The 22,533-nt window shown below is 45.7% G+C and overlaps 1 protein-coding gene across 1 annotated transcript in view; it reads left to right on the forward strand.

Annotated features, from left to right (window-relative positions):
• cacna1da (calcium channel, voltage-dependent, L type, alpha 1D subunit, a) overlaps nt 1-22,533 on the forward strand; it is a gene marked incomplete at both ends in the record, with an annotated part of 57,102 nt that overhangs the window by 11,195 nt on the left and 23,374 nt on the right. Inside the window, 19 exons of the mRNA XM_079747664.1 lie at nt 4,670-4,809; nt 7,665-7,888; nt 8,483-8,635; nt 9,003-9,202; nt 10,040-10,143; nt 12,281-12,450; nt 14,095-14,172; nt 16,182-16,269; nt 16,671-16,697; nt 17,265-17,425; nt 17,936-18,161; nt 18,422-18,629; nt 19,107-19,227; nt 19,327-19,411; nt 19,903-19,933; nt 20,026-20,180; nt 20,525-20,654; nt 21,178-21,237; nt 21,323-21,382. Of these exons, the coding sequence (XP_079603790.1) occupies nt 4,670-4,809; nt 7,665-7,888; nt 8,483-8,635; nt 9,003-9,202; nt 10,040-10,143; nt 12,281-12,450; nt 14,095-14,172; nt 16,182-16,269; nt 16,671-16,697; nt 17,265-17,425; nt 17,936-18,161; nt 18,422-18,629; nt 19,107-19,227; nt 19,327-19,411; nt 19,903-19,933; nt 20,026-20,180; nt 20,525-20,654; nt 21,178-21,237; nt 21,323-21,382 (2,421 nt within the window). The remainder of the gene's footprint in view (nt 1-4,669; nt 4,810-7,664; nt 7,889-8,482; nt 8,636-9,002; nt 9,203-10,039; nt 10,144-12,280; nt 12,451-14,094; nt 14,173-16,181; nt 16,270-16,670; nt 16,698-17,264; nt 17,426-17,935; nt 18,162-18,421; nt 18,630-19,106; nt 19,228-19,326; nt 19,412-19,902; nt 19,934-20,025; nt 20,181-20,524; nt 20,655-21,177; nt 21,238-21,322; nt 21,383-22,533) is intronic.

Genomic DNA, 22,533 nt, shown 5'->3' on the forward strand with positions numbered 1-22,533 from the left:
TGGCAGAGTAATCAGTGAAAGGGCAACATATTATAGTCTGAACTGTCCAACAGAAGATGTTTTCAGCCAAAACAGAATGTATTATAAATGTTTTGTATGCAACACAAGGCACAGTCTTTCTAGGAAGAGGCTGTAATATTTTAGTGTCTAACAATTATATTGAAAGAATATGCTGTGTTGAATCTCATGTCAGCATATGAACCCAAAATGCATTTTGTTTACTGGACCGATTCATTTGTGTACATTACAACCTCATTGGACACACTAATATAGCAGGTATAAGGACTAAGGACGCTAATTGAGGCACATTCCGTCAAGCAAACAAGCCAAATTAGAATGACGTGTCTGTTTCATTATAACCGGAATTATAGATAAAGCAATACAGCTAAATAACAGGCATGTGGCAACACCCTTCCATAATCCATATTAATCATCATGGTTAGGTCTTTTAAATTATTTATTTTAATCAGTTAATCTAACTGATTTATCATGGAGGAAACATAGAGGTCATCAGAGAATGTCAGTACACAGTTTATATCGCATGTTACAATTAGGGCATTTAGCAGACGCTTTTATCCAAGATATTGTATACCGGTATGTTGTATACCGATTCACTTGGGCAATTTCCATTTTTCGACGCATACTCTAGATAGAGACTCATGGCGTGAGCTCCAGGTTCCCACCCTTACAGGAGCTCCAGGTTAACCTGGCTGAGAAATAGCATGTTGGTTGTATGCCCCCTCCGTGTCGGTTGTTGTGCCAGGCTGGGGAGGGGGCGGTTCCAACGTGGTCCTCAGGTCAGCCTGGCATGTTACTCCTGCTCTGCACAGTTTTTTACATTTTCCAAGCAACACGATAACGGGCGCCTAGGTTTCCTTTGCATATGTTTTTACGTGATAATACTGCATTGCAATAGGTGCGAGTAGTGTAGTAGTAGGTTGTCTATGCACCCATGAACATGCAGCAGTCAGCCTTTTTAAGAGCGAACGCAGCCTGTGTTCATGCTGCTTGATGTTAGACTTCATGAATCACATCATTCATCAATTTTATGAATGATTTGAGGTTGTTTTTGTCTCAATTGAGTTTTGGTGGTGTTCATTTGAATGCATTTAACATTTGATAAGCTATGTTTTACTGCAAACTGCAGTATGTTAAACAATGGCTAAACAATATATCATTAGACAGAACAGACACAGTTTATGGAAAAGATACGGTATGCCCTATGATATTCTCACTGTACATTCTACAACATGTAACTACTGTCGATGCCCAGCAAGCCTGTTTAAAATGCAACATAAATGAGATGAGTCAGAGATATTTATGGTCTACCCCAAAGCTCTCTCCTTCCCCCCATGTCCCTATTTCCCTCTTCCTTTGCTCTTTCTCCCTCCCTCGCTCTTTGCTGTGTCTCTAGGTGTCTCTCCCTCTTTCCCTTTTTGCACTTTTGGAGTGACAATCTAATTTCCTGATTAAGTATTAATGCCTGGTTAATCAGGGGAAATTGTGTAATTTGTTCATTGGCTTTAATTTAAAAATAGGTGGATCATTTGTTTTAATTACTGTAATTTGAAACGCCACATGGCTGAAAAACTATTATATGATAGCATCTATACATATCATTCTTTCTGCGTATTACCCAGCTCACAATGAATAGCCCTTCTCATAATATATGAACACACTTGTGTGATGCCAATGCTGCCAGTTTAAAGATCTCACCAACGTGTTAATGTAAGCTTTCAAACAACAAGAGAATATACTGGTATTCACCGCTATTATTCCAGGCTTTACCCAACAGAAGAGATTACTGCCGCTGACCTCGAGTCATTACTCTGTAAATGCCTCGATTACAGTTCACTTGTCTCTGACATTTCCTATCATCCCATCCCCACAAATTGTTCTTTTCTTTCTTCGGACCCTGAGGTCTGAGTTAGGCTCCTCCATAAAGGAGGCATGGGCTGAAAAGCCTCGCTCAGTCTTTTGCATCGGTCACAAAGGGACCGGTGTCCCGTACGCATGGCTCCAGAGAGCCTTTCAGGGAGCAGTAAACTGTGAGCAAAACGGAGGAAACCTGCAATCCCCCTGCATTGTTGCTGTTCATGATGCAGCAGAGTATCAAATGCCCTGGGGGCTGTGTGTGTGTGTGTTTGTGTGTGTGTGTGTGTGTGTGTGTGTGCGCACGTGTGTGTGTGTGTGCGTGTGTGTGCGTGTGTGTGTGCGTGAACTTGCGTAAATGTCAAAAGAAGATCTATCCCAAAGACAGTGATCGAGAGGGGAAACGCGAAAGAAGTCTGGGTTTATGTTGCCATGCGTGGATTTATGCTGACGCATGACGTATTTGTCCCGCGATAAAAGTGATTCATGCGCAGCACCGTGGCCGTCCTATATGGGCTGAGTTAAAGATCATTCACTGCTCCCTCCCCTTCACCCAGCCTCGAAATGCACCCGAGCCATTTCTGCTGACTGAGCGCAACTCTATCTGGTGGGGGAAGGGGGGGGGGGGGGGGGGGAGAGAGTGGTCAGTGTTGAAATACAGTAGCCACAACACCGGGCAGCGTGTAAAGAGCTCGGGTTGACCCGCCCGAACTCATGTAAAATGGACGAGCAGGTGGGCCTTTCTCCTGTTTAAAGTCTCTGGGGGCGCTGCTCATTGTCTTCTGAAGTGCTGAGTCACACCCCTCTCTCCGGGTCCCTCTTATGCATATCACTCCATCGCCACACCTGGTGCTGGCAACCGCTGAGTACTGCCACTGCGCTCTGCACACACCTCACTGGTGCATGAGGTCGCTCTGTTACCCACTCCTTATGCGTCCTGTCTGACTCAACCGCTAGAGCTATGTGCCTGGGTTAGGGCTTTGAGTCCCACTAAGCACACGTAAAAGTGTCCAACGAATGGCATGTCTATTGTTGTTTTGAATTAAGATGTGTCAGTATGACAAGATAACATCATTTTCAAAATTGCGTTGTTTTTGGGATGATCCGAGTATCGAGGGGAAAGCATACGCTGTGTGTGTGTGTCCCGGGGGCGTGACGGAAATCTCATGCTGCATACAAATCAGTGGGCATGTGTACCCAGCTGAAACCCATGTGCAAATTGGACACAGTATCACAAATCATCAGCGGTTACAAGGCTGTGTCAGCCACTGTTTTGTATAATCATGTAGTGATAGACGAGATCTCCAAATTAAAACCATGCTGTTTGGTCGACGGAAGACGATGCCATACTGATAAAAATATGTTCTCAGACCTTTTCAGTTTTCTAGACGTTCTCCATACACAAAGAGTGTAACACGTTTAATGTTAATACAAGATATTGTAAATGATACAATCTATAGTTTTTTCCTTAACAGCATTTACCTTGTTAGTTCATTTGTTGTGGTAGATTATAATTTGAATACAAATATGACATGCATGAATCATACATAAAAATTACACCGTTGGGATATGCAGAAGAAGTTAGGTGGACAGAACAAGTTTGCAGCAGTGTATAATTCAGATTGCTTTATCCATAGACCTCTAAATAGACGTTGCATTGACTGCTTCTGCTTGTTGCTGACATACGTCAACGTCAGCGCCATATTGGACAGGCCAAGACTGGCCAGTACACATATACAAGTAATTTGCTGTTTTCATTAAAGGGATCATGATCTACGGCTTGATCCATGGCTTTATCAGAGTGCACTCTCAGTTGATAAAGGCCAACCTTATGTCAAATGGGATTGGATATTGTCACTTGACAGTGGTAAGCCAATCGGAAGAAGGCTGTGCCTTGAACAGCTGATGGCATTGAGCTGATAAGCACAAGAATGGCCATGGAACATCTGTTGCCAATCACAAGAGCAGTGGCGGTATAACTGACGATAGCCAATCACAAGAGCAGTGGCGGTATAACTGACGATAGCCAATCACAAGAGGCGTAAGCACGTCACTCATGACAGCTGATCATAAACCGGATTAGAATGTACATTTTTCCCTACAGCATACAATCTATCGATTTGTTGAAAACTTCATACAAACTAGTATTATCAGTCATCGTGTTAGAACTGTCACCAGCCAGGCAAAGATTTTACTCACACAAACCAACACACTGCTGATCTTCTAACATTGTTTTAGTAGGACAGGCCTCTACACATATACAAGGCCTATCCTTCTGTCCTGTCCTTCAATGTTGTCAGTATCAAATCTTCTGGGTGAGTGATTGACAGGATTGAGCAGTGCTGTGACAGGCTTTGATACGTGTAGAAAACGCTTCATGTGACATTGATGAACTGGATTAACAGGAAGTCCCTGCTTTTGCTGGGCTAGGCTCGCTGGACTGGCTAATCCAACAACATCCTCTCTGTGATGTGTGTTTGTGTGTGTGTGTGTGTGTGTGTGTGTGTGTGTGTGTGTGCGTGTGCGTGTGTGTGTGCGTGTGTGTGTGTGTGTGTGTGTATTTGTGTGTGTGTGAGCATCTGTCTGTGTGTTTGTGCCTACCCTAATGCCGCTTATTACATCCATCACTGTGAGGTATTTACATAATAATTAGGGCCTCTTTATCTCTGAAAAATCTTTGAATTTAACCGTAAATAGCCATTTTCTTCTTTGTCTCTCCACCCCCCTCCCTGCCGAGTTATTTTTTTAATCAAAATCATTAACAAAAATAACTCCCTTGTTTTTCTCCTCTCAACAGGAAACAGTGGAATATGCCTTCCTCATCATTTTCACAATTGAGACCTTCCTGAAGATTATTGCTTATGGATTGGTGGCACACCAGAATGCATACGTGAGAAACGGCTGGAACATGCTGGATTTCGTCATTGTTGTGATCGGGTAAGTCTAGCAACAGACTCATTGGGTTCATGCCGTCCATACGAAACACACTTCGGTCCTTGACGCATCTTGATGGGGCGCTTTGAAACTCCTTCATTGTGTGGTGTGTTGCTGCCACTGTGAACGAGGTCAAGGTGAGAGAGAGAGCGACAGAGAGAGAAAGGGAGAGAGACCGAGAGAGGTAGAGAGAGAGAGAGAGAGGGAGAGGAAGAGAGAGAGAGGTTCAGCGTCAAAGTTAAAGTTTCTTAAGCGTCGTCTCTTGCAGCAAATTGCTAACAGAGACCCTCATACACCCACAGTATCTGACCCAGAAAAGACAGAGAGAATAAATCAGAGCATCACCACCGCTGGAGTGAGTCATCACCATCTCACCATACTACCATGTCTTCGCCCTCTCTTCATCTTCCTTCTCCTCTCTCTATGTTGTTTTCTTCCTTTCCCTCTCTCCTTTTGCGTTCTTCCTCCCAGTCCTGCTTTGCTCTATGTGCTTCCCAATCCACCCTTGTTACGTCTCTACCATTTTGATCTCCCAAAATGTGTACACTGGCTTGCTATGCTTAACATTACCTCACACCTCACACTCCCCCCCTCTCTTCTTTACCTCCCGCATACTCTCCTCTGGTTATCTTCATCCTTATCTCACCCTGTATACCCTTCTATGCCTCTCCCTCCCTCCCTCCCTCGCGCTCTCTCTCTCTCTCTCTCTCTCTCTCTCTCTCTCTCTCTCTCGCTGCATCACTCTATCTCTCTCTCCCCCTTTTCCCGATCACTCTCTTCCATTAGACATACAGTCCAGTGGGTAGCTGGGTCAGATCTGTCTGTGTGCAACATGCAGGCTTGATATGTCACGCAGTCAAACGCAGCGTCTGACACTCCGGCGTCTGACAAGTAAAAAAAAACACAGCTGAACCACACAGGAACACTGCTCGGCATGGCCTGTTAAGATACTGCTTTCTTGCTGCATTCAAGACAACTCTGTAAAAAAAAATGAGCTTCGACTTAGAATTTAATGGTTATCCTGTTTGAAATTACAGGTTGGAAACTGGGGTATCATTTCAGAGCTCTGACTTTTCCGAGTTGACGGCAGTCAACATCAAACATGGCCACCTTCATTGTTAATGGCAATGAAATTATTATTATGTTTTTTGTTGGCGTGATGTGTAATTATGCAATATGTGTTTGTGTTTGTTTGTATTTTGCTCTCATTATGGCCATATTTTAGAATTGTTTATATTATTTACTGACTAAATTAGCCAGTGCTCGTCTCTTCTCTTCTTCATATGTTTTCCAAAATAACCATTATTTGCTGCTACATATATTTTTTGCATTCAGCAATGAAACACAATATGAAGAGCTACCTTCGGCCATCCATGTTTTTTTCTTGCCGAGTAAACTAACTGCGTGAACGCAATGATGTAGGAAGTTGGGATCTCGGAGTTGAAACCTCCAAATTCCGAGTTGCTTTGGAGGCGGTATCAATCCCTCAATAGCCATCTAAATAGAATAGTTCCAGTTTTTAACGCATATTTTGTGCAATTTTTCACTGGGCTTTCAACCACTGCTTTGTTATGCGGTTATGTCTGTGCCCACTTATTTATCATCAAACTCAAAAACCCATCATGCCTTCAAGTTAGAAATATATTTTTTAGTTGATCAAATCCCCACATGCAGTGTGCCTTATAGACAGGAGAAGATATAAGTAAAGGCCCAATGCCAAGCACATGCTAATGAAGTGATTAGACGCCTATGGGTGTAAATGGGACATTTACATATTGAAAAGCCAGTTGTTATATATTTCCCCTGTGATTTTCAGGCTATAGGGCCCGATATTTGTTTTGTTGTCCTAATACCTGCTGCAACAGAATCTGCTGAGTGTGTTGTTGTAGTAACTCCCTCCCTGACGCTTATGATGCGTAAACGAAAAAAAACAAAAACATAATTTCCCACAAGCCAGCATTTTTTACTGCTGGGGCACTATTCAGTACACCAGCACTTTCTCAAAGCTATAGGGTCTCACATTATGTCAATATCGCCATGGCTGAAATGCAACCCCAAGAGCTTTTAAATGAATGGACTTTAACGCTTCAATACTATACACTCTAGACCGATAGTCAGATAAAGTAGGGAATTTTACTTATTCATCCATTCCAATTAGGAACATTATCATGGCACTATAAAGGTACACATTAGCAGCTAAAAGGTTTGCTCAATAAAACGCTAGAGACTTGGTATGGGATGAGGCATGAGTGAGGGGACTTTACCTCTTGGCCTAAGGTATCCCCTGTGGTCCTTATTGGCAGCTCCATCCACGGCTCTGATGTAATGAGCCGTAATGATTTATCCTGTTGGCTAGGTGAGGAATGTCTAACTGAGTGTGATGAAGTGTCCTCTCTTAAAGCAGGGGGTACGCTTTCACTGGGGGATCGTGGCAAGCCAATACAGCAGTGCTGCTGATGGGCACTTTTTACATCCAGTAGTGATACAGACTTCAGTAGAGAGACAACAATCCATACGACCATCATGGGGGGCGGTTCACAAGACCGCAGGGCCTAACGAGAGCATTCATCAAACACTTTGTCTCAGGACGGGAAGTGCTCAGTCATGGTCCCTCGTCGACGCAACGCAAGGGGGCTTACGGACACTCCTTGCGTCCACCGCAAGGGCCTGACGTGCACCTCCCAAAAATTGTAACCTTGCGTCGAGCCGACGCAGCAGCGAGGTTCAGGACTGCGTCGAAGCGTCTGCGTGGTCCTTGCGTTTCGTCGACACGGAACCATCACTGAGCCTTAAGTGCAGCCCCGAACCTAGGGGTGAAACGCCCTGACGGTCTCCGTGGCCCTCGTCTCTCTCTGCAGACTGTTCAGTGTCGTCTTGGAGGTCTTGACCAAAGATGAGAAGGCGGAGGAAGCCGCCGCCGTGGCCGCCGCCGCCGCCGCTGCCGCTGCAGCCGCCGCCTCGGCCGCATCCAACACCCACCCGTCCATGCACGGCCACGGGGGCAAGCCCGGCGGCTTCGACGTCAAGGCCCTGCGCGCCTTCCGTGTGCTAAGGCCCCTGCGCCTGGTCTCAGGAGTACCCAGTGAGTGTTCTGACCTCTGACCTCTGAGCACAGGGGGGGGGGAACACAAATCCCCCGAGGCACCCATGTCCTGTCAACACTCCCATGCCCCCCCCCTTAGTTAATTAGCGTTTCATGTCGAGTCCCCTCAAGCCTCGTGCAGTCACTTCACGACAAGTCAGTGTTGTGTTCCGGATGTTTTTCTTTACCCCGGTTTGTATATATAGTATAATCGTTTAATACTCCTTTTCTTAGTGGATGTGCAGCTTTCTGATTTATGGTTGTTTTGTTTTAAATTCATACAGCGTGTGTGGACAGTCCCAGAGGAAAACCTAGATCAGAGAGATAGGAGCTACGCAAAACAAATAGCCCCAGAAACTCATGACACTGTGTTGAAGCACAGAAAAACAGCAGTTAATGCACATGAGAGTTAATTGACTTCATTTCAGACCACCAGAGGCCAATTCTAGCCTATTATATTTTCAACAAAACCAAGTATGTAAGACACTTAATTATGCAAACCCTTTTTATTAATACAGATCGGCCTGACAAATACAAAGTAACTCTGCACTTTCAAAGTGCGTCCCACCACTGACGTGTTTGACCGTTTCTCAGGTTTACAGGTGGTGCTGAACTCCATCATCAAAGCCATGGTCCCCCTCCTTCACATTGCTCTCCTGGTCTTGTTTGTTATCATCATCTATGCTATTATCGGCCTGGAGCTTTTCATCGGAAAGATGCACGCTACCTGCTATATCCCAGGCACAGGTACGACTCTTGTATGTATTTGTGTATCGATAATTATTTTACTACAACGGAAACATATCCGTTAGTTATGCTATGAAATGTACAGTATACTGATTCATTTTAGCCAATGAAAATTTTCTGGAGAAAGAGGAAACCATGATTCTGCTTTTTTTCAACCTGACTCAAAAAGTCAGTACAGAAAATCCCCCAAAAATATGTTTCCTACCTATTTACAACATCAAAACCAGCTGAAATAAGCACTGCTCATTACAATCACACATAAAACGGCGCGAGGCGCAACCCCACCTCTATCCTCACGGAGCATGCTGTCCGTTGTCCAGAAGTGGTTTCAGCCCTTGACGCTGTCCCTTTCCCCTCCCCGGTGAAGTGGATATCATAGCGGAGGACAACCCCGCTCCGTGTGCCATCTCAGGCCACGGCCGCACGTGCTCCATGAACGGCACCGTGTGTAGGGAGGGCTGGCACGGCCCCAACGACGGCATCACCAACTTCGACAACTTCATGTTCGCCATGTTGACGGTGTTCCAGTGCATCACCATGGAGGGCTGGACAGATGTGCTGTACTGGGTGAGTGGGGAGAGCTGCCTGGATGTACTGTACTTGGCTGGTTCCTCCAGGGCTCTCTCTCTGTATGTAAGAGCCTGTTCGATGACCACCCCAGATGCATTGGATTTAAAGGTGCTGTAGGTAAGATTTGAGAGTTGGAAGAGAGAGAGAGAGAGAGAGAGAGGGGGCAGACAAGGGTGGAGAGAATCATTTTGAAACAAGCCAAAAAGCGTCCCCCTCCCTCTCTGCTCCCTCTCTACCTACGTTTTCCCACAATTGGGATGTGTTGCATTGAATGCACCTGTTATTGAAAGGAAAGAACGTTTCCCCGAGCCAATCACAAAAGATGCCCTGATGTGTCAGAAATTAGCCAGGAGCAGTCCACAATCGTTATTTGCTTGTATGGAGGCTGACGCAGTCAACTCTAAACAGATATACTGTATAGGAAATGCTGATGGATGGCTATATCTGTTAAAACCTACAGACAGCATCTTATCCAGACATACCATGAGAATGTCCCTCACCCTACTCTTTGTGTACTCTGTGTGGATCCTTATTCCATTCCTCTAGATTCCGCAATCTGAAATGGCTGCATGATTTTTTGTGTTTCTAAAACTAAAGACTGCAGCACTTTTAACACACACGCTTTTCTCACCGGGGCACTCTAGTGTCTGTGAAGACCTCGTAGCCACTAGATTATTCCTGCTTTAATTTAAATTCCCTGCTTCCTCCAAAGTCCTCGTAACCTTCAGGATCCCTCTCACTTTGCCTTACTTTCTCTTTTCTCTCTTCTCTTCTCTGGCTCTGCTCCTCCTCTTCCGCCATCGCCGGCCTTCCTGCCATCCCTCCCGCCCACAGATGAACGATGCTATGGGCTTGGAGCTTCCATGGGTGTACTTTGTCAGTCTCGTGATCTTCGGCTCTTTTTTCGTTCTTAACCTGGTTCTGGGTGTGTTGAGCGGGTAAGCAGCTGGTTCTCTATGGCGACAGAGGATCCCCCCTCCGTTGTGGGGTGGTGCTTGGGGTGGGGGTGGTGGTGGTGGTGGTGGTGGTGATGGGCGGGGGATTCTCTGTCTATATGTGTATATCGTCCGTCATTAACCCGTCGTTGCTCTGGGCTCTTACAGGTCAATGACGCCATGGGATTTGGAACTCCTGCGGTTTATTTTGTTACCATGATCATACTGGGATCGTTTTTCGTACTTAACCTGGTTCTGGGTGTGTTGAGTGGGTAAGAGGCCTGTCTGTGTGCAGTGGAGGTTCCCATTGGTTTGCAGTGAGTGTGCCGTGTGTGTGTGTGTGTATCGCGGACACGCTGTGTAGGGGATGCGGGGGAAAAGAATCCCTGAAGGTCTACGTCGGTTCAACCCTCTCCTCCTCGTATCTCTTACACACACCGTCGCCACGGCTGTAGAATTTTAATAGACCCATAAAAAGAGAAAGAGATTAAAGCAATGATGATGATGAGGCGTAGGAGCGCTTTCACGCAATGTTTGCGAATTGCGCTCAGCGTGACCTTTACTAGGCCTGCCCCTACCCTCCCCGAACCCCTCCTACCCCCAAATTGAGCTGATAACCCCAGCCTCATCTCCCTCCGCGCCCGCCACCCCAGCCTCCTAAAACAGAACATTAATCATATTTTTCCCTCTCCCTTCACTGCCTCCTAAGCTGCTTCTCAAGCCACAGTGTGCTGGCTGCGCAGCTCTGCGGAGTGGGGGGTGGGGTATTACACTGACATTAACTCTGAGTGGTTGACCACACTGAGCATAGGCAGGGTTTAGAAAGGGGGAGAAGGAAATGGAGTCCACAAGGTTAACGAAATCATTAGCTCAGACGCCCTTATAGTTCCTGTGCGCGTGAGATTGCCATAATGAAGGGAGAAGAATCAGATCAACGCAAACGTTAACGTGCCGTCCGTCTTTTTGATTCATGAGCTCGGATTACATTTTTATACGTTCTTATTTATATTGATTATTGAAATGTTTTACTTTCAATGTATTTAATGTTGGAATGCCGATAACGCAGATATTTCTAATTCAACTAATTTTTTTATAGCAATGATAAGCAGTGGCTAGGTTTATAGATAATTTTGTAAATGTGTTCAGTTTGTTCAAAATATTTTCACATAATATCGCCTGCTTGGCTATAGCATACAAGAGGTTATGATTATCATATTCAGAATATGATAATGTTTGGTCATTTCAGCAGTGAACTTCTCCCTCCAGTGGTCAGGGTTAAGAAAAACACACATGAGTGATAAGTCTTTCGATATTAATATCTTAGGTACTACAGATGACTGACGATGGATATTTCTAGAAAGGATAATGTGTAACATGTACTCTGTACTAGTTTGTTGAAATGTAGAAAGAAAACATTGAAGAGATGCAAGAAATGCAGAAGTACTATACAATGAATAATATAATATAATAAGAGTAAACCTAGCCCCGACCAGGGTTTATCTGTATCAGGGTTATTATATCTATATCCAAACATTTTCAGATTTGACTCCAGAGTTAACCTATTTTGCTCTCAGAGAAGCTATATTAAGAAACCGATTATAAAAGGGTAAACATGTAAAACTGCTACAGGCACAACACTAGACAATCTACACATTGCCCTTTCCAAGTCAAAATCACATTTTAAGCTTTAACAACTGTATCCTTTCTGTGGGGATCTTTTGATGATGCATGTAACATTTATTTGTGGTTTGCAGTGACAAGCATTTCTGAAATATTTGCTATACTGTACAGTTAACTAACATGATTGGGGAACATATGTCTATAAATATACATGTATGAACATGTGTGTGTGTGTGTGTGTGTGTGTATGTGTGTGTTTGTATGTGTGTGTGTGTGTGTGTGTGTGTGTGCGTGCGTGCGTGCGCTCGTGTGTGTATGTTTGTGCGTGCCTGCGCACGTGTGCTTCTACGTTTGTGTATGCTTGTGTATGTTTGTGCATCTGTATCTGCGTTTCCTTGAGTATGTTTGCCCGTGTGAACGTTTTGCGTGCGTGCACGTTTTTGTATGACTGATGATTGTGTGTGTGTGTGTGTTTGCGTGTCGGTGTGCCTGCGTGGTGTGTGTCTCTGTGTCAACACAGAGAGTTCTCTAAGGAGAGGGAGAAGGCCAAAGCGCGCGGAGACTTCCAGAAGCTGCGGGAGAAGCAGCAGTTGGAGGAGGACCTGAAGGGGTACCTGGATTGGATCACCCAGGCCGAGGACATCGACCCCGAGAACGAGGACGAGGGCGACGAGGGGAGCAAGCGTAACCGTAAGCAACCGTACCAACGAGTATCCACGGCGATAAAAAACTGTTGTTTTGTTACGTGGTGCCCCGTGTTTGATCTGTCTATTTTTTTTTTCCAAACCGCAAATACGAACAAATGCACTTAATTTAAAGAGCAGAGAATGCGTCTGCTCTTGTGAGAACGTTGTATTGTCAAATGTGAAGCATCGCTTGGAGGGGTGTGATACTTTTGTCACATTTTATTTTTGTCCAGCCTATTTTATCGTTGTACAATAGGATGCCCTGAATAGGTAGTCGCTGGTGATGTCTCATAAGAATCTCTGTACGGTTCTGTGCCTCTGACAATGAAAGACCTCCACCTGAACTTGAACTTCACTGAGGAGGATCCCAACCATCGACGGACTAGCAACACCACGGCTCTGACACAGTTAGTGGGGCTGTCGTCAGCCGTGTACCAATGGAGGAGAAAGGGGGATAAATCATTACTTGGGCGAAAAGGAAGACTTCTAATCCAAATCCTCTTTATGTAAGCAGTATGCTGAGACTCCAGCACCTAGGCGCAGAGCTGAGGATCGCCTTGCCGCTCTCCCTCCCTCTCTCCCTCCCTCTCTCCCTCCCTCTCTCCCTCTCTCTCTCTCTCTCTCTCTCTCTCTCTCTCTCTCTCTCTCTCTCTCTCTCTCACTCTCACTCTCACTCCCTCTCTCCTCTATCTCTCTCTCTCTGTCTCTTTCTCTCTCTCTCTACCACTTTCTCTCTAGCTCTCACTCCCTCTCTCTCCTTCTCTATCTTCCTCTATCTCTCTCTATCTCCCCCTCTCTCTTTGTAGATCTCTCTCTCTCTCTCCCTCTCTCTCTCTCTCTGGCTCCCTGACTCGTCCTGTGACAGCTCAGAGTTCTCTGCACTCAACCCTCCTATAAAAAGGAAGGAGCTTTAGGAGGGGCCGACCCTGCCTCTGCTCTAACTGAAGGCCAACTCCCCCTTCTTGTCCTCTTCCTGCCCACAATCACACTTCATCGCTTTCATTATAGTGGCACACTTACTTTTAACTAGGCCCCAATTACACACAGCCAGCCCGGCTTAGACGTGTAACTTTAGGCACAGAGGGGCTTTTTAGTCGCGAGCCGATGTATCTCTCTTCCACGGTAAGTGATGTGTTTCAAGTCGTTTCGGTGTCCGTGAAATGGATCCACTGGATGTTTCTGGCCCCGGCGTCCATTCCTGGCCGTCGGCGTCTCATCGGTGAACCCGTGCTAACATGTGCTAACAGGTGTCAAGCCGTCTTCCTTTGAACACGGAGCATGTTAGCACAGTGTCTGGTCGGCCACCGTGGGGAGACCCCACTGTGACGAGCAGCTGTGCACCTGCCCCACTGTATCCCCCCAAACCCCTCCAACCCCCCCCACCCACCTCCTCCTCAGTGTCTACAGTCCATGTGGCCCCCGGTGGTCCAACCATTTGCCTTTGTTGTTGTTGTTGTTGTTGTTATTGTTGTTGTTGTTGTATTTATTTTGGATGCTGCTGTCCCGGGTGTTGTTGTGTTGTCTTCTGTGTGTTCTGAGCCCATGTTGACCGCAGCACCATTCTCGCCCCTCCATGTCGCCACGTTCCTCTGCTGTGCTCTGCCCTTCTGTCTGTGAATGCATGGGCTTGCATGCATTGCACATGAAGGAGTGACTCTGGCTGACCTCACAGAGAAGAAGAAAGGAAGGGGCTTTGGGTGGTTCAGCCAGTCCTCCGAGACACATGGTAAAGTCCCTGTGCTCCCGGTCACCAGTACGTGTCTCTCTCTCTCACTCTCCTTTTGTCACTGTGTCTGTTATGTGTGTTACTCTCTCTCTTTCTCTCTCTATCTCCATCTCTCTCTCTTTCTCTCTCTATCTCCATCTCTCTCTCTCTCTCTCTCTCTCTCTCTTTCTCCCTCTCTCTCTCTCTCTCTCTCTCTCTCTCTCCCTCTCTATCTCTCCCTCTCACTCTCTCTCTCTCTCTCTATCGCCCTCTCTCTCTCTATCTCTCTCCCTCTCTCTCTCTCTCTCGCTCTCTCTCTCTCTCTCTCTCTCTCGCCCTCTCTCTCTTGCGCGCTCTCTCTCCCTTACTCTATTACTCTCTATTTCTCTTTCTCTGTCTCTGTCTCTCTCACTCCTTTACTCTCTCTCTCTGTATGTCTCTATGTCTCTCTCACTCTCTCACTCTCACTATTTCTCACACAAGCATATCTCTTTCTCTTGCTCTGTCTTGTTTTTTTGTTATTCTGTATTTTTTTGTGTGTGTGTGTGAGTGTGTGTATGTGTGTGTGTGTGTGTGTGATTGTATTAAAGTCTGTAAAAATGATAGAGCATGTGATATACATAGAAATGTGTCGATTAATTTTCTATTATAATAATGAAATTGAGAGAGGCTACTGTTTCAACCGATGCCTGATCCATGGCTCTAGCCAGCAGTCACCATCTGCTGCCTGGTGTATATTGTTACACAGACAACCAGCGCTGGAACGAGACTCACTCGATCCTCCGCTGTTTAATTCATGAACCTGTTTATTAACCTACGAGGCCTCTTCAAAACTAACAAGGTGCGCTGCTCGCTGCATCACAGACGTATTTATGGCAAGAGGAGTGTAGTACGTAACCGCGGTATTCATAGCTATATTAACACCTGCTGGTTACTGGTATTATTTATGACATGATGCTTTTAGATAAAGAGAGAGAGGGAGGAATATGGAGAGAAAGGGAGAGAGACTATGCGTGTATGTGTGTCTATGTGTCCTATCCACCATACTGCTCGTGCTTTTCAGTTGTGTTCAGCCCTTCTGTTTGATCACATTATTTTGGAGTGTTTTTTATCCTACAACCCACACCGTGTGTGTTCCCGTTCCCACCCTGCCTTTATAAACCCTTCCTCTGTTCCTAAACGAATATGCCCTTGAAGAGGAATACTGACTAGGAATAATAACACACACACACCAATATGACCATATTAGGAGCCACACTCTGCCTTCCCCTCCACCTGTCCCATTTTTAAAATCTGGAACATAGCGTGATGCGAATGTAGCAAACAAGGCTCAACCCAGATCCATGCCCCTGCAGTAAGCGCTGTTTTCAGTGGGGAGCCTCGGTGACAGCCTAGCGATAGAGGCTAGCTCTTACCCATAGGCAACGCTAGTAGCAGCTGGCTAGTTTATGGGCTCTCTCGTACAGGCACGCGTGACACTGTGTACGCGGCCACGCTAACTGTCTCGCCATGAGCCATGCTTTTAGAGAATTAGCAGGACAGCTGTGAGGGAGCTCTCGGTCTCTCTCTCTCTTGGCCTCAGTGTGCTTCCCCTTCTTTCCTCCTCGACATCTGTACCGTTCAGCCTTGATAGAGCAGCTGTCTAGTGGTCTGACCCACTGTTGCTGGAACCAGTGACTAGCCTACATAGGACCAACTTCACTATTTATGTGCCTTCAGAAGTTGCTTGTTGCAGTCAGTGACATGTTGCATGCTATTTTTCCAATGATTATTGATATCTGTAAGCGGGGTGCTTATGGAGTCTTTCTGGATTGTATACATTCATCACTGTGCAAACACTGTGTGTGTGTGTGTGTGTGTGTTCATGTGTGTGCGTGTATGTGTACGTTTGTGTGTGTTTGCGCGTGTGTGTGTGTGTTTGTGTGTGCTTGCGTGTATGTGTGTTTGTGTGTGGTTGTGTGTGTGTGTGTGTGTGTGTGTGTGTGTGTGTGTGTGTGTGTGTGTGTTTTTGTGTGTTTGTATGTTCACAGCGAGTGTGCCGGCCAGTGAGACAGAGTCTGTGAACACAGAGAATCCCAACGGAGAGGATGAGAAGGCGCCATGTTGTGGGCCTTTTTGGTGCGGAGAAGGAACCATGCACTGATCAACCTTACACGCACGCACACATGTACACACACGCACACACACACATACACACATGCATGCAGATTCACAACAACTCACACACACGCATGCACACAGAGATACACACATACATATTCAGGCAGATTCACGACCACACACACACACACACACACACACACACACACGCATGCACACAAACACACACACACGCATACTCGCACATAAATACAGGCATAAGCATGTGCTCCTCTGTTGTCAGTCTATTGACTTTTTATCTTCACGTCTTTAATATTATTGTTCTTAAATAATATTATTATTCCTCTTACTTTCTTATTTCTTACATATGTTTAAGCCTGTCTTTATGAACTCTTCTCATGAACTTTCAATTCTTTCAGTCAAAAAATTTCCAAGTCAAAGTTCAGGTCAGTCTAAACTTTCTGTTTCACATGTGTTTCTGTGCGTCTTGTCAATGCATGTTCTATCTGCATCCATGCATTTATGTTTTAAAGTTATGGTACAGGCAAATCAATACATAATTCAACTAAACATGTGCCTGCAGATTTTATAATCCCTCCTATTGGAGCATGAGCCCCTAAGATTATGGGTTTTCAGTATGCCCAGATCGCTTTTCTACCGAACTATACAGAATTTAACTGTGGATAATCAATCAGTGGCACCTATAGAGTCTGCATGCACCACATTGTATTTTTAGAACTCACGGTATGCACTATTTTATGGCTCATTTACACTGCGGCTTGCAAAAATATACAATACTTGCATTACTTGCATAAAATATATTATGCTTTCACCTCGTATCACCCCATACCTTTTTCCACTCCATTGAATCGGGCAGGGCAATAAGAGAAATTTAATTAACGCAATTCATCTAGTTGTTATGAAGCATCGGTAGGTTGGCTTTTCCTGCACGAGGTGAACTAAAATCGCGTTTGTCTCGATGCGTTCTCCGCCCGATGACGTCACACCTCCAGTCGGCGCTGGCGTCGATGGAACAGGTGCTGTCGAAGAAACTGCCGGTTTGCGGTGAAATCGGTGCCTTTCTATTGGTTGGTCATCATCCTGGTGTTCCTCAACACGCTCACCATCTCATCCGAACACTACAACCAACCCGATTGGTTGACGCAAGTCCAAGGTACTTTGTTCTCAAATGAATACGCCGCAATGTTAAGTTGGACCGTTTTAGATTCAGAGGAAACTTCATTTCGGCATTGAATTCTAAGATAAATTCTTGTTCTGATCATTTTACCTCTTGACGTTTTTGGTGTACACTGACCAGTACACCAATCATGATCCCGATCGACAATAGGGCTTGTACATCAGAATGCATCATGGAAGTTTCTTTGGGTGATACAATATTGAGAGAACTAGAGAGTCATAGTACTGTAAAATCAACGTGAAGCTACCTTCACCTAGGCGTTGAAAACGTTGTTTTGCTGTTTCTCGCGTCTGAAATGTTGTGGCAGTTTCAAACACAACACTTTCAGTTTCAAACAATAAAAAATCACTTCACGATTAATTTCTACCAGCAAACCATCACTACTTTACATAATAACTAACAACCTGATGCTCCTACGCTTCCAAATAGCGGCGGTCATTGTGACGTGAACAATTTTGTCTTCAAATCTTTGCCCCCTCTTTTCAGACGTGGCCAACAAGGTGCTGCTGGCCATGTTCACGTGTGAGATGCTGGTGAAGATGTACAGCCTAGGGCTGCAGTGCTACTTTGTGTCCCTGTTCAACCGCTTCGACTGCTTCGTGGTGTGCGGGGGCATCACGGAGACCATCCTGGTGGAGCTGGAGATCATGCCTCCTCTCGGCATCTCTGTGTTCCGCTGTGTCCGCCTGCTCCGCATCTTCAAGGTCACGCGGTACGGGTCCCCACGTTCACTGTGTGCGCGTGCATGTGCGTGTGTGTGTGTGTGTGCGCGCCTGTATCATTATATTCCTGCTTATGGCACCCATGAATACTGACATGTTCTCTCTCTCTCTCTCTCTCTCTCTCTCTCCCTCTCTCTCTCTCCCTCTCTCTCTCTTTCTCTCTCTCTCTCTCTCTCTCTCTCTCTCTCTCTCGCTCTCTCTCTCTCTTTCTTTTTCTCTCTCTCTCTACAACTTGTCTCCCGTTTTCCAGCCATTGGCAATCTCTGAGCAACCTGGTGGCGTCCCTGTTGAACTCTATGAAGTCCATCGCCTCCCTGCTACTGCTGCTCTTCCTCTTCATCATCATCTTCTCCCTGCTGGGCATGCAGGTGTTTGGGGGCAAGTTCAACTTTGACGAGACCCAGACCAAGAGGAGCACCTTCGACAACTTTCCCCAGGCCCTGCTCACGGTCTTTCAGGTGTGTGGTGGTGGTGAAGGTCTGTGTGTGATTCAGAGGGATGGTTGCTATGTTCTTACTCACACATTGAAATGCTCGTAAACCGTGGGAGGAGTTCAAAAGTTCATTCTCAAATCAAATTCTGTCATTATGTGCTCCTCTCCACAAAACCTACTCTACGTCAACGCAAACCCTACTAAAGAGTTTCCTTCTCCTCATAAATCTTGAGGGAGTTTGTTAATCCAGCTCCCAAAACCAGCTGCTCCCCACAGCTCTGACGATTCCACAAGTGTAGGACCAACTACTAGTTTTTTGCATGGTACAAAATACGGACGCCCCCAACTAGACCGAACAGCAGCTGCAGTTTCCCTTGGAATGATCGCCTCCTGAAAGAAAATGACCCAATGGAAGACGCCAAGCCTCACACACTGATACGGCCGACGCTACCGATACCGTATAATGTAGACGGCGGTGTCCCGGGTTGTCTTACGCCCGCAGATCCTGACCGGAGAGGACTGGAACGCCGTCATGTACGACGGTATCATGGCGTACGGCGGCCCGTCCTCCACCGGGATGATCGTCTCCATCTACTTCATCATCCTCTTCATCTGCGGAAACTGTATCCTTTAAGCTTGTGAGCGCGGTATACCGAAGGAGGGGTCTGTTGTGATCGCAGTGCAGGTACGTTGTCGGCCCTTCACTCCACCCTGTGCCTCAGACATCCTCCTGAACGTCTTCTTGGCCATCGCTGTGGATAACTTGGCAGACGCTGACTCTCTCAACACTGACCCTGCGGACAAGAAGTGGGTATAGAGTTCATCGCTAACTGTTGGTCGGCCCAAGTTATTAAGGGCTATTTAAGTGTGCGTTAAGCAACAAAGCATAATACATTTTTGATGATAGTTTGAAAAATACTCAACTTTAAATATACAACAGCCATTCGGTTTTGCAGCAGGTTGTGAAGGCGCTGTCGGCAAAGAGCAAGCCAAGGGATTTTTAGACGCACTAACTTTTTAATCACAAAGAACGCTCAAACACTTTTATTGTGATCAGACACTGTCCCTCTTCTGCGGAACGGCACATTTGATTCAATAAAAGTGCTCTTTCAGCAGAGTTTATTAGGTGACTTTGAGATTGTATAAACGTTTTTATAAACAGTGTCACATAAAGTATGATCATTTCAATGTGTACACCCCCTTTTCCAGGGCGATTAATAGTGCAAAGTAGGCGTGTATAAAGTACACCGCCACTCTGAGTATAAAACCTGTGTTCTCTGTTGGCTTTTTCTTCACAGGGACATAAAGGATGACGAGAAAGACGAGAAGGTAAAGTGGATATAAATACCCGTCTGTCGTGTGGTGCTGTCTGGGCTCCGACCCGTGACTTTGTTTCTGTGGCTGTGTTGCGGCGGCGGCAGGAGGAGGAGGAGGAGATCGAGGACAACGCAGCAGAGGAGGATGACCCAGAGGTGCCGTCGGGCCCGCGGCCGCCCATCTCGGAGCTGGTGAAGAAGGAGAAGATCACCCCCATCCCGGAGGGCAGCGCCTTCTTCATCTTCAGCAACACCAACCCGTGAGAGGCCTGCATGTTCATGTGCAAACACGCGCACACAAGCGCGCATGTACACGTGCACACACACGCACTCACGCATACACACACGTGCATGCGCACGCACACACGTGTGCATTCACATGCATGTGCGCACATGCATATGATGCACACACGTGTGCAGAAATGCACAAACACACACACTATATTTATGAATATATAGTCATCCTGCTCTGTACCCATAAATGCAGATATTACTGTACTTTGTACTTGAACTGTGTAATCACAATACAGTAGAATCCAACTAAATACAGTAACATTAAGAAATAGAGAAACAATAGTTTGTACTGTATTTGTTTTCTTTTTAGGATTCGTGTTGGATGCCATAAGCTGATCAACCACCACATCTTCACCAACCTCATCCTGGTCTTCATCATGCTCAGTTCGGCCTCCCTGGCAGCAGAGGACCCCATCCGCAACTTCTCAGCACGGAACATTGTAAGTCCTTATATAGTAGTAAGACTGTACCTTATATGGTAGTAAGACTTCCTGTTAGCCTCTCGTTAAGAAACGAAGGGGACTTTATTTTCAGTTGGAATTTGGAAAGTTGACTTGGAGAATTATAGGATTCATATTAGTTTGCTTGACCATTGCTATTTTGATCTAAACACATTTTTTCTTTTACAGTGTAATTCTCCCAAACGCAATCCGACAAGGGTCCTCGGGACCTAGACGCAATTGACATGTTTTCCTAACTGTTGTTAGTTAAGATATTAACAACTATATTTTAATATTGCAAAAATGTGTAAATGCATACGTTTCTATATTTCTATATGTATTTATATTGCTTATGACACAGATGCTAATCACATCCAGGATATGTATTTTCTCCTTCTCTCTCTCTCTCTCTCTCTCTCTCTCTCTCTCTCTCTCTCACACACTGCCTCTGTAATGAACATGCATAACACGACTTGTTCTGTGTGTGTGTTTCTTTGTTAAACATGTACGTTGCTCTTTACAGATACTTGGTTACTTTGACTATGCTTTCACGGCTATCTTTACTGTTGAGATCGTGTTGAAGGTAAATGTTCTGTGTACCCCCTGCCCCTGCTGTGTCCCAACCACCCCCCACCCAGTAACACGCCCAACGTCTTATTTACTTCCAGGTCCTAGGCTATGCAGATTATGTCTTCACTAGTATGTTTACATTTGAGATCGTGTTGAAGGTAACCCCTTAAAGTGACCCCCACAGCCTTGCTGCATTCTACTCCTATGTGTGTGTCACCTGCCACATAGCTACACCTGGCTTGTTGTTGTTTCCTTTCTCTTGTTTTTTCTCTTCGGTTTTATCTTTTAAATCTTCACGGCACCTCTTTTAAAAACAAAACAAATTTAGAGAATATGAAATCTGAGGACAATCGTTGGAATTGTTGGTAGCTGTTTTGCACTCACTAAAATCAAAGCCAAGAGTTGTTCAAATTTGAGAGTTTTTGCAAATGACCCATGTCAGGGGAAGGAAACATATTCATAAACATACTCACATCGGTTTCATTTCATGTTATCGCCGAGATGATGTGGAGAATGCAGTTTTAATGACGAGATAAAAAAAAGGATGCATCTGTTTCTTTGCACTGAAACTATTCATTATTATTAACGGGCTGTCAAGACAAGCGGCATTGGCTGAAGCTGAGCTTTGAAGTCCTTCCCAGGGGAGACTCAGAAGCAAGCTCCAGTCAAAGCCAGATCCACGCCGCTCATACCGACTGCTGCTCAGAGCACCTATAAAAGAGGGGGCAAAGCCAACCATGTTCCGGCTGAGCATGGCCCAGTCTGCTTTTCCTGAAGGCGTGCATGGAAATGTGGAGTCGAACCCCCAACCCGATTCTCACACCCAGACAACCCAGACAGAGATCTCTCTCTCTCCAGGCCGCCCTGCCTCTATGGCAGGCTGCCTCATTGCTCTTGGTTAGCACGAGTCTGTCTTTCCCAGCGCTCTGCATTTCCATGCACTCTTGAGAAAATGACTCTTTTACTTTTCGCCGTTTGATCGAGAGTTATTTTTGGCTGGTTTATCTTCTCCTGCCTGCTCTGAAGTTGAGATAAGGAGCTGCTTCCCCCCCTTTACATGAACTATTAAAGAACATGACGGAATGTGCTTTAAGACAACGGTCTGCATGCATGTGCTAGCAAGGTCATTCGGTTGTGCGATCCCCGTAGTCCACCGGCCTCTTTCCAGGCTGTAGTGCGTCCCCGTGCTGCGAGGCAACAAAGCGCATGGTTTATTGCCTTGCTTCGTGTCAGATTGTAGAACCAATGACTTGCTACTACATGCATGTACTCAGGGGCCGTGGGGTGGCGACGGTAGATGTGGCCCTTT

This window comes from Pollachius pollachius (assembly GCF_949987615.1).
Source record: "Pollachius pollachius genome assembly, chromosome: 12".
NCBI lineage: Eukaryota > Metazoa > Chordata > Actinopteri > Gadiformes > Gadidae > Pollachius > Pollachius pollachius.